The sequence below is a fragment of the Rhea americana genome, unplaced genomic scaffold (assembly GCF_003343005.1).
Source record: "Rhea americana isolate MKP2758 unplaced genomic scaffold, rheAme1 scaffold_6, whole genome shotgun sequence".
Classification (NCBI taxonomy): domain Eukaryota; kingdom Metazoa; phylum Chordata; class Aves; order Rheiformes; family Rheidae; genus Rhea; species Rhea americana.
Genome location: NW_028186756.1, coordinates 1,658,051 through 1,673,179, shown reverse-complemented (window position 1 = coordinate 1,673,179; position 15,129 = coordinate 1,658,051). Strand labels below are relative to the sequence as shown.

Sequence of the window (15,129 nt, the reverse complement as noted above, 5' to 3'; positions counted from 1 at the left end):
AACATATAGCTATACATTATGTGTATATATTTTTATATATATATGCATGTATGGGTATGTGTGTATATATATATGTATTTATGTGCGTGTGTGTGTATATATATATATATATATATATGTATTTATATATGTGTATGTGTGTGTGTACATATATATGTGTATATATATATATAACACACACTCTTGCAGTGCATTCAAACTAATTCTCTCACATGACAAAAAGTATTGAAACTTTGGCAGCCCTAACTTCAGAATATTAATTCCATGGGAAAAGTCCATGTGAGCATGGCTTCAATACTGTAGGTGTCCCAAGACAGCTGCGTTAAAACATCAGTATGCAGCTCACACCTTACAGGTGCAGCACAGAGCAAATAATGACTAGTCAATCTGATGACTAACATGCTGCACCTGTTTGTACCAAAACCTGTGGTTATTCACTCTGGAAAACATGAATAAAAATATTTTGTCCTCTAAAGAAAGAGAAACAGAGAAATAAAAAAAAAAAAAAGTAAGTAATTGGTCAGTAAGTAATTGGTACCAGGTTTTTCTGGCTAGCCTCTGAACATGAGTTATTAACTCTTTTACTCTCTTGCATAATATTCATTTAATACTTTCATTTAACACTTTCCTTCCTTAAAAGCTTATTAGACCTTACAGATCATGCTCATTAATTCTCAGGAATTCAATCTACTGTTGCTGGCCAGTGTGCATTTCAAAGGAAGGAGGCAGGTTATTAGATAGTAGAAGGAAGAAGAGGAAGGGAAAAAAAAAAAAAGGAAAAAAAAAACACAAAATACACAACAATAACAGAAAAAAAACCCTCAATCATCCAAGAAGCATCACGGCATTTTTATTCCACATGAAACAAATTATAGACTTTGATTTTATAAATTATTCAATACTCCAAAAGAGAAGACTTAAGCAAGCTTAACCCAAAGTTAAGGATTTATTTTCCCTAGCTTTACCATCCAGGAGAAACTGTAGAAACTATGCAGGTTACACAAGCATAAGCTTTACAAAACAACAGGAAAGCAGCAAAACATAATGCTTCATGCTTTTAATTCAATCCAATTATTCTGTGAACAGCCTTCCTTTATTCATTTACTGTTATATACTGGAAAGACAAAATTAAGAACAATTCTATGGATAAACAATATTGTCACAGTATTTTGATAGAAGTATTCTTATTGAGTTTTGAAAATAATTAGACAAAAAATATACACAGGAAGAAATCCGCAGTTTCTTCCATATTTTTTTATGCCATTTCATTCAATCCCTTGATTTGTTGGTATCAAATACAAAAGGTAAAGGAAAATAACAGAAGTACTGGGAATACTTAAACAAAATTGAATAATGATAACTTTAATGAACATGTAAGGGTTTTAGCTCACCATGGCTTGCAGATCTACTTGAGGGTTCCAGTCCGAATCATAGAGAATAACTACATCAGCAGTTGCCAAATTAATTCCTAGACCTCCAGCTCTGGTACTAAGCATGAAAATGAATTTACTGCTGTTGGGAGCATTAAAGGTGTCTATCGCTTCCTAAAAAATAATAATAAATAAAATTTTAAAGGTCTCATTAAAGTATCAAAGTTTTTTCAAACAAGTTTCCAATATACTGGTGACTTTACAAGGATTTTTCATACCAGAAACAACTCTAGGTTTGCACATGCAAAACAAATCCACTCGAAGGAGACAAATATTAAGTTCTTCAGTTAGTTGGGGAACAAATGAAACTTACTTTACTACAACCTTTGGTTCAGGAAAAACATACATCCTTTGCTGTCTTTTTATACTGTAGTATTTTYACTTTGTTTTAAAAAGCTACATAGCTACTCATATATATATCTAAACAGCAACAGCTTCATCATCTGATACATAAAAAAGAAAATTGTTTCTTTTTTATGCAGCTCTCTCACCTCTCTTTCTTCATGTGGGGTCTGTCCATCAAGTCGGCAGTACTCATATCCACGCCACATGCAATAATCTTCCAGAATATCCAATAAACGAGTCATCTGACTAAAAAGGAGAACTCGGGAACCTGAYAGAACAACACAGAAGATAAGATCTTGTTGCTGCTTTCATGCTTTACATTAATCTTACTACAGAGCTTACTATAGAGTATGAAYTCACATGAAATATACTGTACTATCTGACTATGCGTAACTTACTCAAAAAAAATCTTTCTTTTTCAGCTATTTTTCTAACATCGATTTAACGTCTATTCAGGATGGGTTATTTGACAATTTTACAGAAGAATTACATAACTGAAAAAAGAAAAGTTAAAAATATGGTAAGATAAGTAGCTGGTAACTGATGTGCACAGGAAAACTATTCCTCTTATCAAAAATGGTCTTGAAGATGGTAGTAGGGAGATTCTTCTCTTCCTTTCCCCGTATCATCAGTCTTCCTTACCATTCCCGTAAGACTTCCTTCCCTTCATGCATTAAAAAAAGGCTGCAGAAAAATGGTTGCGAACAAAAACTCCACTGAAAGTAATGAATGCATACACTGGAGGAAAGACAAGAATGAACCTATTTAAGTTTTATAGTGTATTTTTACTTCTGATGGCTATTCTGATCAATATCATTCATAGATGGTACTTACCCTGTTCTCTGAGTTTTGCTAGCAGTTTATCCAAAACTAACATTTTACCACTGTTAGTGATGAGATGTGTGTCAGTGGTATAAGGAGGGCCAGGCTCAGCACCATCAAATAGGTATGGATGGTTACAGCATTTTCGCAACTGCATCAGAATATTCAGCAAACGCATCTTATCCATTTTCCCAGCTGAATTTAGGATATCAATATCTTTCATCAGGATCCTTGTATACCTGAAGTTTTATGGACAATTTTGAGAAATTCTACATTTCTTTTCATATTTAAAACATGAAAGAATCCCTGAAACATCTAAATTACATTTTCCAGAAGCAGAAGATTGTTTTGTTTAAATGACTACTGAGATACATTATTATAAAATTTGGGAAAAATAATGATAATAAGGATTTATAAATTCATATCTAAATTGAAAGGCAATCTGTCAGTGAATGACATTAATCTGTCATTTACTAGGTTTTCTTACACTTCTATTCTAGGATTATGGAGTGGATTAAAATTATCACAGATTTGACCAAAGCTGCTACACTGACCTGGCTCTGCGATCTGCATAAAGAAATAGACGAAAAAGCCCTTTTCTCATTTCTCTTCTGGGTACGTGGCAGCTCAGGGTTTTATTTTACTTTTAACTGAGACTTCTACTGGTGCATACCTACTTGTGTCAAAGAATGTGATTTATTAGGTATACATTCTTTCAAATAAACTTAAGGAAAGGAGTCAAGAAAAATTCTTTTTTTCCATCTTCCACCCATCCCTTTTCATTACAGTTCCTGAGCTCTTTAACTAGCACACTTAACAATGGGGAAAAAAAGGGGGGGGGGAGAGGGGAAATAAGAAGGAAAAACTAGCATCTGCCCCAAAGACAACACTAAATATGCTTTTCTAGCTGACTGTCTTCCGGACACACAACGACAAGAAAAAATAGCAATTTAATATGAAGAACTGTTCTGCTCTTTATCAGAAAAGAATCTTACTTTAAGGTAAGTAACTCACCATTCCCTCTGCATTTTGCTAAGTCCAAGGTAAATCTTTACTTCCTTCTTAGGAGGCAAACTCTTTTCTACTTCAGCTTTTATGCGACGCAATAAAAATGGCTTCAAAACCTACACAAATTAGAGTTTTTCCACAGATAGGTTTAGAATATGGATCACCTCAAATACAATAGTAACAGGTTCAATTATGTAACACTTATTCTATCAAAAGTAAGCAATTGTTATTGCTCTCATGGTGACCCCCTCAGAACAATTCTGCTGCAGTCTGAAAAATGAAGTTTTCCATTCTTTCTAATAGGCTACTAATTCAACATATGAAATACATAACATTTTTGCCGTATTCTTCCTAGTTGTAGTTCTAAGCAAGGATTAACATCACAAATTTATAAATCAATTTATTCTCTTTTATTAAAAGCTTGATATTGTTTCAGCTAGCAATGTATGCAAAATATACCAGCACTTCAAAAATTAAAAAAATGTATGTTTGCACTCTTCGAATTTCAGTTTTATTACTATATGATGAAAAATGCCTCTCCCATTTTACTCACAGTAAAACAAAGGTAAGCACATGTTTTTATTCAGGCTAGCATTAACGTATTAATATAGTATTCAGGATAACAAATGGTTTCAAAAATCCCTCAAATTTCTTCATTTTAATAAATAGATTTTTGTCCACCTCAAACAGCAACGTTACAAAAAGTAGCATCAGCAGAGTAATTTCTGGTATTTTACTCAAAAATTCTGCCAAGTACCTCTACAACAAAACACATTCATGTCCCTTTTCTCAATTTTGCCTGACATGAAGTAAGGAGGAAACAATCTGTTTTTATTTTTACATCATGTACACTAACAACAATGTACGATTGTAGCTTTAACTACTTACAGCATGAAGTCTTTCTACAAGTTTCTGATCACCGAGACAATTTTTAGTGTCAAACCATGAGTCAAAATCCTGTGGGGGGAAAAAGCACAACTAGAATGAATAGTTTATCATGTCTAACAGATATATAGGGACTCTCATTCACTCCAGCAGATATTGACATAAATCTTAAGATGTATGACTTGCATCAGTGAAAGAAAAATCAGGCCACAATTCTATGTCAGCTGCACAGCATGTAAGAACACTTAAGTCAACTAAATAACTCCACTGACAAAATACAGTTATACTGCTACTCTGTTCCAATTATGACGATGTTTCATGTTTATCACCGGAGCATCTCACTTCTTACCTTAGTACTCGCACGATGATAGGACAAGAGGGTACAAAAAATAGAATCCATAAGAAGTGAAATGGAAAACACAGTAGAAAGAATGGGAGCAATACCAGGACAGCAAGAACATAACAGCAAAAAGAGAAAGATGACTCAAAAGAGGAGGAAATTCTAAATGAAAAAAGGCTTACACCTATTTGGATGCTCCATATTCTTCATTTTGCATTGTTTTCCCAAATTTTGCTCCACTTTGCATAATTCTTCAAATATATAAAGTACTACAGTTGTCATTACTGGCCTGAGGCCTTATCTTCACTAACATAATGTGTTATTTTAACTAGACAAAGCAATAAAACTGTCTAGTTAGGTAAGCCAAGGAGCTTCTACTGAAATCAGATCTTCCACATCATGTCTCTAACTAGCTGGTCATTCTTCTCCTCTGCAGAAAGGGTCCTGGGTATCAAAATGACAAGATTTTACTTTCAAACCTCAACTTACATCTGCAGAATTGAAGACGTCGGGTAAAAGAAAATTGAGTAATGCCCACAGCTCATGGAGGTTATTCTGCAAAGGAGTTCCTGTAAGCAGCAATCGATTCGTTGTCTTGAACTCCCGGACAATCTCTGATAGCTGAAAACATAACAAATAGTTATCGTCATCATCATATACTGCTTAAATATAACGAGCCTTCATCAGTTTCTGAACTTGAAACCATATTAACTGCATTTCAAGACAGTGAGCTACCTGTGACATCTACACTTACCACTCAACAGCTTACTGCTTGTATTTTTTTAAAACATTTTGACCTATCTGAAATACCTAACACTTAGAATTATTTATTTTGAAAATACATGGACACAAAAGATTCTAACCAATTTTAACAGATTTGAGTTTACCTTGGACTTCTCATTCTTTATTCTGTGAGCTTCATCAATTACCAGGTATCTCCAGTTAAATTTTTTGAAGACAGATTTCTCCTTAATGACCATTTCATATGACGTAACACAAACATCCCATTCTCCAGGCATCATAACATCACGGATAAAAGCTGCCTAAAGAAAACAATTGAATCAATTAAGGACTATTTACAAAAAAGAACAACTTATTTGGAATTCAGTGAAACATATTTGCCAACATCTCTTATGTACTGTCCTATCACTTTAAAGTCTGAAACGTCTTTTATATAACTAAGTTAATTCAAGAAGTCTTCAATCCTTTGCACTTTAGGCACAAACAGATCATCAGTTGTCATTAAAAACAAAGAGAAAAGACAAAAATTTTTCCTATTCATCAAAACAAGTATCTGTTCTTCAGCATAAGTTTTCTATAAGTTGTTCTTTATCTTCTTGCATCTGCTTGTCTAACAACTACTTAAGTGATACACATCTATTACACTCATTTAAAGCATTTAAATATGGTACAAAATTACAGATATAAAATCCCTCTAAACTATCCAGTCCAAGAGATACAAAATCCACAAAAGAGTGTTTCAGAATAGTTCACCTAGTCTACTCTCACCTCCTCTCCTTCCTGAAGCCCTCTCTCCTGACTCATCTCTGTTTTGTTATGGATATATAAACCTAATCATATGAAAGAACATCGCCCCAAGAAAAGGTCGTAACATGCAGGTCTTCAAGAACTTATTTAGAAGGTTGCATAGCCCACTAGCTAAAAGGTCAAACACAAATGTTCTAGTTCTCCTCCTCAAAGAACTAGTTAATAACAAAGTGATCTCTACAACACTGTACTATGCACTGATTTATTAACACAAACATAAGCTCAGAGGTTTTTAGTCATTACAGAAGACAAAGAGATAAGGAGAAAACCAGGAAATGAGAAATTATGACAATACATACATAATATTCTGAAAGCAAAGAAAATACAAGGTACATGCTTCCCCTTCAACACAACCTTAATTTCATCCCATGGAACTAGCAATAAACACTAGATGTGATTCAGCAACTGTGGTACAGATTATCAAGATTCAAATCATTAATTATTTGCAAAGAATGTTTTGATCAAATGCAAGAATATAGCACTGGAAGGAACTATTTGAATCACTAACAGAATAGTTCCTCACAGTGACAGGCAACCTTACAAAACATGTTAGGTACTACAAGATTCATAGGAACATCCAGCTTGCTCTTCAAGTCACAAAATATCCAACATCTAATTTAAAGCCTTCAGTATGAAAGATGAAAAGCCTCAAGAGCTATAAGAAAACCCTAGTTACAAGGCCATGGATGGATGGGAGATACAAGTAAAGAACGTGAGCAGTCATCTAAGAAAGGAAGAAAAGAATGAAAGGGCAAAGAAGCAACAAAGTGAATGCAATAAAAGAAAATGGATAATCACTGTCAAAATGCAAACATAAATGAGATCAATATTAAAAAAATAGGTGTAAAAGTCAAAGTCGACGACAACAGGGGAGTAGAAAAGCCACAGACAGCCTTACTTTGATCCCAATCCATTATTTCAGATTCTGTTTACCTTTTCCCCTGCAGCTACAAATGTAACATTTTTCATTTGCAATGCTAATATTGTTAAAGATTTGGGGGGGGGGGCGACACTATAATTAAGGAACTGGCTTAGAAAGAATTCCATTCCCCAAAACACTCATTTCTGACAATGAATGTATATCTTTTGCAAGAAAAGCACTTACTCTGGCATCTTTATCTCCAATAAGGCAAACGGCACGCAACGATGGAACCCAGCGTTTAAATTCATTCATCCAATTGTGCAGAGTTGATTTTGGAACCAGGACCATGTGTGGCCCAGGAATGTTTCTGTAATGCTTCAGATAACCTAATAACGCTATTGTTTGCAGAGTCTTACCAAGACCCTACATTGGCAAAGAGAAGAGGGGAAAAAAACACTTCTGAAATATAATACAGAAATAGTTAAAAAAAAAAAATCCAAGCTTTTAAGATTCTGCCACTCAACTTATAGCAAAATACACACAGCAAAAGTTTTCAACACAGTTTATTTCATTATATTACAGATACAGTTATGAAAACATTAATGTTGTGTAACAATACATACTCCTGCATATACAATCAATACTATAGGTATTTTAATGTTTGAACTTTGCTCTCAGTAACTACCACTCATTCATTATCCATGATATATAATGCATATCTTGTTTAATTATACAAAATTATTCTATCATTCAACTTGAATTCTAGAGGATATATTTTGGTAGTTATCAAGCGCACCAAAATCATAGGCTTAACCAAGACAGCACATTCTCTTACCTCTGGGCAGCGTTAAAGAAAATTTGCACATTTTTCTTTACTTTTGAGCATGTCACACAAACAAAAACAAAATTGCAATGACTATACATTTTTATAAATTACAAATAGACAGGGATTCTCAGTTAGCTACTATCTACCCAACCAAAGCAATAACTACTGGAAAAATTTTATCATTTCATGTACTGTTTACTGTTAAAAGATTAATTTATGTACAAACCACACAATTTATATTCTTGCAAAAAGTTATTGGGCAATTGAACAATATACAAATAAAGAAAAAAAAAGGTCAGAAAAGGATGGTTACTTTCCACAAAAATTCCAAAAGCTTACCATTTCATCTGCCAGAATGCCATTAACACCATTTTCATACAACGAGATCATCCAGTTCAGCCCTCTAACCTGATAATCTCTTAGTGTTCCTCCTTTCACATCTGTAAACGTAAGATTCCTTTAAGTGGAAAAAATACTAATTTTAAGTAGAAAATTTTAATTGCAATCTGCTCATCAGATTTTAACTAAAACAAAACAAACAGAAAACTGCCAACAGAAAACTTACACGAAGGAGATTCCTCAAATCGAATACACACGTTAGATGTTTTTCGACTCTCAGACAACAATTCTTCATCTTCTTCTTGTTCTGTGCGCCTGTGACGATAACTAAAGAAAGAATTCAAGATGGTTGTATATATGAAATAACTTCCAAATACTTGCTATATAATCAAAACAAGCCAAATTAGGATAAAAACAATTGTTGATCTACAGTGTGCATGTTCTAGCACCCTGATCTTTGGCAGAAATCATATCCTGTTTCAAAGCTATTCCTTCACAATTTGCTCCAGCTTTAATTACGACAGCTGAAATACAGTCCTCTCCTCCAGAGCCATGACTATACTCTGACAACAGGTATCATGAGCTCTCTAACAGACTCTATAATGAGCAACACAGTATTAAAACACAAACATACACATCAATKGTGGCCATAGAATCAATTACTTGATAATTATACCATTCAGAGGAATAGGATATTTTATTCCAAAAGTATTTTTAAAAATTTGATAAAGCAGAAAATGCTGTTCTATAAACTTACCAAAAGTCAGTTGTTAGATATTATAGACTCTTCAAACACCTGCAGGCTATGTCTATATTAGTAACATAGACTGAATTGCGCAGCAAGACAACATCCGGCTATATCCATGTTGTGTTGTTTTACCTTGCCTAGCTCTAGTCTGATCCCACTGACATGTCCACTAGTGGTTGGAGCACATCACGTGCATCTCTGGAGCCCATCTTCTAGTTTAGTGTTATCCAAAAGAAATTCAATCCATGTGTTCCAAAATCACTCCACCATATTAACCAAAGAATGGTAAGTAATAACGATCAAGGAATTTACTTTAGACATTCATTCCTGATCTAAACCCAGATTAATACAGTAACACACATGCACCAATTCACAGGCCAACACATTTTCCTATTAAAGGTGTACTATAATTTCTTTTGAAAGTTCTGGACTTACTTAAATCAAAATATTTAGATTACTAACTAAATACATATAGGAAAAGGCATCATAAATTTGAAAGTATAAGTTAAAAATCAAAGGATAACATACTCCCCAGCTGATATTAAGCTCTGTTTTTCATCCTTTTTTATCCGTGGTCGTCCCAGTTTGACTTTCAGTGGAGATGTTGGTGATTTTTGTGCTGCAGGCTGAATAAAATGCGCAAAAAGTTCTGTCTGTTTCAGGAGGAATTCAAATCTTTTTGCTCGATCTGCTTTCTAGTTTCCAAAGTGAGGAGAAAATTTTTTTTAAAAAAAGAAAAATCATTAACTTTTTTTCATGAACAATTTTATTTTTCTTAAGAAACAGACTCATAAGGACAACTTATAAAAGGGAAGACTGACAAGATCACTGCCAACTGTTAGCCAACTACAGGCTACAAACATCATACAAAAGCTGGCATACCAGTAAATGTAACATAATACTTTAAAGGATTCCATACATACAACGAACAAAAAGATGAGGTTTTGACTTACAGTAAGGAATTTAAGTCTAGTTTTGCTAAAGTCAGTGGCAAAACTTCTATCAGCTTCAAGGTTACCAGGATTTCATCCAAGAAGATATTGTGCTAGCTCCACTTTTAGAAGTATGAGTAACATAATGAATGCACAAGCTTAACACTCCTTTCATTAAAGTTAGTCAATTTTGCTTTCAGATCATAAATTTCAATCTTTTAAGTTTTGCTGTAATAATCAGGTATACGCACTTCGCTAAATACAGTGAAGCTTACGTCCGTCACTGTATTTAAAAAACAATGTGATATCATTTTTAAGAAATAAAAATATGATAGAATGCAATTGCTAACAGTTTTTCTATGGCGTTTAAGCATCATGTAACAGTACATCATGTAAAGAATTTTTCCGTGATCTCATTTATATCTTTATACCTAAGCTACAAATGTGAAATTGTAATTTTGTACTATAGTCTTTCTAAGAAATATATTAACAACAGAAAGCTTTTCTGTAGAAAAATCAGATAATTTATACACAAATAACAGCAACAACATGAACCAATCTACTAAAGGAAAAGGCAATTAAAAATGAAATTGACTCCTGCAATGCATGAGCTTGCCACATGAGGGCAATCTATTTACAACGCATTTATTTTAGCAGTGCAAATCGTAACAGCATGTAAGCATCCTTAGAAAACTCTCTTGGAAATCATTATTGGATTTTTCGTGTGTTTTGAAATTTTGGTAAGATGGCAATATCAAGTAAAACTTTTATATGAAATGACAGGGCGGAGGAGGAGAGAGAAAGGGGGTGCTTAAGGCACATATATGCTTATGCTCACGCAGGACAAGAACAAATTCATCCAGAACATTTTAAATGAAACTGGTAACAAAAAGTGGTCTTGGTAAACAAAGCTAACCATAGCTGGTGAGGTTCCACACTGAATATACACCCAGCCAATAATTTTGCAAGCAAAGAGTAAGTTGTGAAAAACAGCTCTAGCTCATGATCACAGAGTTACAGAGTTAATAAAAGGCAGTTTTGGGAGACACGTTCCCACTGTCTCTTAAAACAACGGCCTTTAACCCTCTACATCAGGGATGACGTCATATTGATCATGTATTATTCTGAAACCAAGATTATTTATTTATTCAACTCATTCACAACAGATTTAATTGTCTTATTTTTCGCTAAAAATTAAGTATTCGTTCAAGTAAGCATCAATTTCTGTAACAGTGACACTCTTTTCTCTGGCTTTCATAGCATCCAACTCCCCAAGATTCTACTGTAATTATTAGACATCTATTTAATGTTTAAAGCTTTTAACAGGAAGACACTGGATATCGGTATCAACTAAGAACTGACTACATATGACATTCAAGAGCAAGCCTTATAATGGCCTCCTCTTCTTTCTGCCTTTTTGTAATACAAAAGTTACCCCATTCTCTCTACTCTCTTCTCCAGTGCTACAAGTTCCCTTAATTGGGGTCATGGATAGGTCCTACTTTGCACTATTAGCCCATGGAGCATATCAACATTTAAAATCTCTGCAATTTTAGAGACGGGATGAGAAATCGGCAGCTTCTGCATTTATCTCATTTAAGCAGGTACTTAAGAACGCCTCAGACATGACTCCTGGGATCATCAAATGAAACCAGCAGATACAGACTCAAAAAAGAGAGAGGAGAGTTCTAAATGTAAAATACAATTGAGTAGAAACTCCTTACCACAGGAGGGTCTGGATACTAAATTTACATGGGGGGGGGAGGGGGAGGAAGACAAATTCACAGAAGAAAAATCTACTGATAATTATAGTGTAAAAAAAAAATCACATCTCCAATTCTGGAAATCATGCAGCCACAAATATCTGGAGAATGGGATAGTCTTGTAACAGAACTATTGCCATCTGCTTGCTCTGTTCTCATAATCTTCACTAAACACTAACTGCACAACACTGGACTACATATAATTGTATCAGTAACACTATTCTCAATTCACTTTCCTTTTCTAACACATCCTGCCTGCAATATTACCTGTAACTGTGTCCATCTAGTTCAAGGAAACAAACTAAAAATTCTCACAAAAATCTTGCCATCTGTTTTGCTGTGAATACACTTACCATTTTCTCTTCATATTCTGGGTCAATCTCTTTTTCAGGTCTGGCTGCCTTCGGCGGAAGTTTGAGTTGAAACGGAGGATCATTTTTCTGGAATTCAAATTTTAAACACTATAATCATCAGCATCTTTATCCACAAAAGCAAAAATATCGAACAGAACAAACCTGCAGACTATAAGAATAGCTGAATTCTTTTTAAGAATAATTATTTCAAACAAAATGGTTTGAAATGACTACAGTAGACCAAAATGGACCTAAATAAGTAGCAGTTTTTCAAGCAGCATTACACTTGTTTTACTTTCAGAATTGTTACTGATGAATATATATTTAATTTAGTCTTTAGGACATAAATGAGAGGAACATAAGCTGAAGTTGGAGAACACCTTTCTAAGTTTTGGCCCAAAGACATAACTCTCTGCAAAGATGAACAGTACTAGCGTCTAATAAAGTTGTTTGACAATTTAATGATTTATAGATGCCTGACTTCAGCTTCCAAGGCCTAATAATTAAGTTGTAAGTAAGCAGCACTAGAAATTTTCTACGATAAATGACTTGCAACTTCTGACAGTTTGATTCAGAAAAAAGTGTTACAAGAGGGCTGTTATGCCAACATACAAAAAAGCAGTTTATACATATGTGTATACTCACACCGCCATTATATTATTATGTAACATAGCATAAACTTCTGTTTGAAAGACTGCCAGTGCTAACACTGGAAACAATCTCCTCGTTACCAAAGAGAGAAAGTGTTCCTCCTTAAAGACAAACAAGGATGCCAGTAGCCCATTTCAGATGTCTCCTTCAGTTCCCCTAGAAATAAATTAATTATGTAAATGAACATCCCTTGAAAAATTAAGTCATCTGTCTACTTCAGATGAATATGAAGTTTCTCCCAGACAGAGGAGAATGGTTCAATATTATGAGAATCCTTCTTGAATGCAAAAAGAGTTTTCCTTGTAAAACATAATGCAATATCTTTCCAAGTCCAAAGGTAGATGGCTCTAATGACAGACTGTCTCTCCTGTTACTCAGATTTCCCTACCAGAAGGGAATTTCATGCTGGCCATATCCATCAAGCTTATTCACAAATAGTTATTTCTGAATAACACAGTTGTCTAACTGCTGCAGAAAGTAAATGAACTGGTATGTAAATTTACTGCAGCTACAGCATGTTAAATTCACAACCTACACCTTAACTTTCAAGGCAAAACACATATGTTTTCCTGCTCACCTTCACTCCTCATTGCAGTGTTTCATAATCTGATCTATCGATGGCCCCAAAATACCAGAAGTAATGAACAGGAGACTATCAAAAATTGATGTAAAAGACAAACAACTTAAGATACAGGCATCTCAGTACCCGTTCTCTTCCTGACCACTTACACTGGGAAAGAGTATGCTGTGTTTTCACTAAAACATTACTCTGTGCTGATGGAGCTAGATGGGTAGTAGGCATGAGCACCATGTCTGAACTTGTCACTGAGTAACTCTGCATTGTAAAAATCTAGAGCTTGCCAATTATTACATTTTGATACGAGTAAGAATATTTTTCTCTTTTAATATCAACTGTAGCATATGCCTAATACAACACAGAAGCACAAAACAGTTCCTAAATTTATGGGAATTGTACCCCAGAACAATACACAATGTATCTTCAGCAGTTAAAGGATAGATTTAACAGGAAATTTGATCAGCTGAAGCCTCAGTGCAAATAAATATACCAGCAAAAAAGTACTTTCACTTTTAACTCATTTTCTGCAGGGAACTATCTGGTTATAACCTGCCTCTACCCTACAAAAATTTTCCACTAAAGATTAAACTTGAGATAACATAGCCCACTGAAAAACTGTCATTTAAACATCCTATGACCAATAGTGTTGTGTAATGCTTTCAGAAACAACACAGCCTGAGGCATTCCAGTGATCCAAATTATCTTCCCTTAAAATCTCTAATAACTAGCCAAAAAAAAAAAGCTACTGAGGTCAAGCTGAGATAGAAATCTATCCAGTCAGTGCAACAGTTGGTCCTAAATTGAATCACCCACATGAATGCCTAAATAAATGACTAAGAACAAGAACTGTTGTTTTAGTTGACCTTACTCTTGTATCCTGTGCTTTTGAGTTTTTTTTAAATAAACGTACTAGTTAGAAAGACCTCTTTTTGTGTTTAACTCACGTATGCAAAGTGGAAATACATTGCAAACAACCATTAACTTAGGATGTTATATGGCTGCTGCTACAAGAAAGACGATTTGTGTTGAAGTAAAACCATGAAAGGGGAAAGGAGTGCAACAGGTTGTATTATATCCCCTCATTACGCAGATATGAAACAGACCCGTGGCTCAGCTGGAAGAGAAATTCCACAGACTGGATGAAAACCTCAAAGAGCAGCAACTTCCTTTTTTCCTCTTAAGAAATGTGTAGATCCCCATGGCACCACAGCACAACGTTGATGTATTCTAACCTATTCACTACTTCCAAACGATTTCTCCAGGTAGTCACTAGACACTTAGTACCAATTTCACATCAGTTGAGAAGCAAATAATTTTACAGAAGAAACTGTATGTAGAAGAGATTTCTTTTCTCCTGAACCTGAACCATCAGGCGATGTTCGCAGTTACGGCRTAGTGTATTTCACAGTCGACCACTTTTCTTACACAAGAGGAATGAACTAAAGAAATAGGCATTCATTTCAGGGGAAAACGGACTTTCGGGAAAAGCAGACTTTGACCAGTTGCCGCTGAAGTTCTGATCGCGCTAACACCCACATTCCTGCTCCCTTCGCAGTACCGCAGGGGATCGGGGCACTCGGGCACCGTCCCTCGCAGGCGCCCCCGCAGGACTCGCTCCCCAGACCGAGCCTCGCGCAGTTTCCAGGGATACCCGCAAACATCCCTTCGGCGGCTGCCTTCGCCGGGAGCCCCGGCGGAAC

At 35.0% G+C, this 15,129-nt stretch overlaps 2 protein-coding genes across 2 annotated transcripts in view; both read right to left on the bottom strand.

Moving 5' to 3' along the window:
• SMARCA1 (SNF2 related chromatin remodeling ATPase 1) overlaps positions 1–14,946 on the bottom strand; it is a 33,104-nt gene extending 18,158 nt beyond the window's left edge. Inside the window, exons 1-13 of the mRNA XM_085319693.1 lie at positions 14,790–14,946; positions 12,202–12,288; positions 9,682–9,848; positions 8,632–8,732; positions 8,406–8,506; positions 7,484–7,663; positions 5,718–5,873; positions 5,320–5,451; positions 4,494–4,562; positions 3,612–3,721; positions 2,610–2,836; positions 1,922–2,043; positions 1,392–1,544 (exon numbers count right to left, since the gene is read on the bottom strand). Coding sequence (XP_085175819.1) covers positions 1,392–1,544; positions 1,922–2,043; positions 2,610–2,836; positions 3,612–3,721; positions 4,494–4,562; positions 5,320–5,451; positions 5,718–5,873; positions 7,484–7,663; positions 8,406–8,506; positions 8,632–8,732; positions 9,682–9,848; positions 12,202–12,288; positions 14,790–14,798 — 1,614 coding nt within the window. The 5' untranslated portion in view covers positions 14,799–14,946. The remainder of the gene's footprint in view (positions 1–1,391; positions 1,545–1,921; positions 2,044–2,609; positions 2,837–3,611; positions 3,722–4,493; positions 4,563–5,319; positions 5,452–5,717; positions 5,874–7,483; positions 7,664–8,405; positions 8,507–8,631; positions 8,733–9,681; positions 9,849–12,201; positions 12,289–14,789) is intronic.
• Positions 1–15,129, bottom strand: part of LOC146587330 (ras-related protein Rab-39B-like) — a 266,005-nt gene that overhangs the window by 100,684 nt on the left and 150,192 nt on the right. The gene's annotated exons all lie outside the window — the stretch shown is intronic.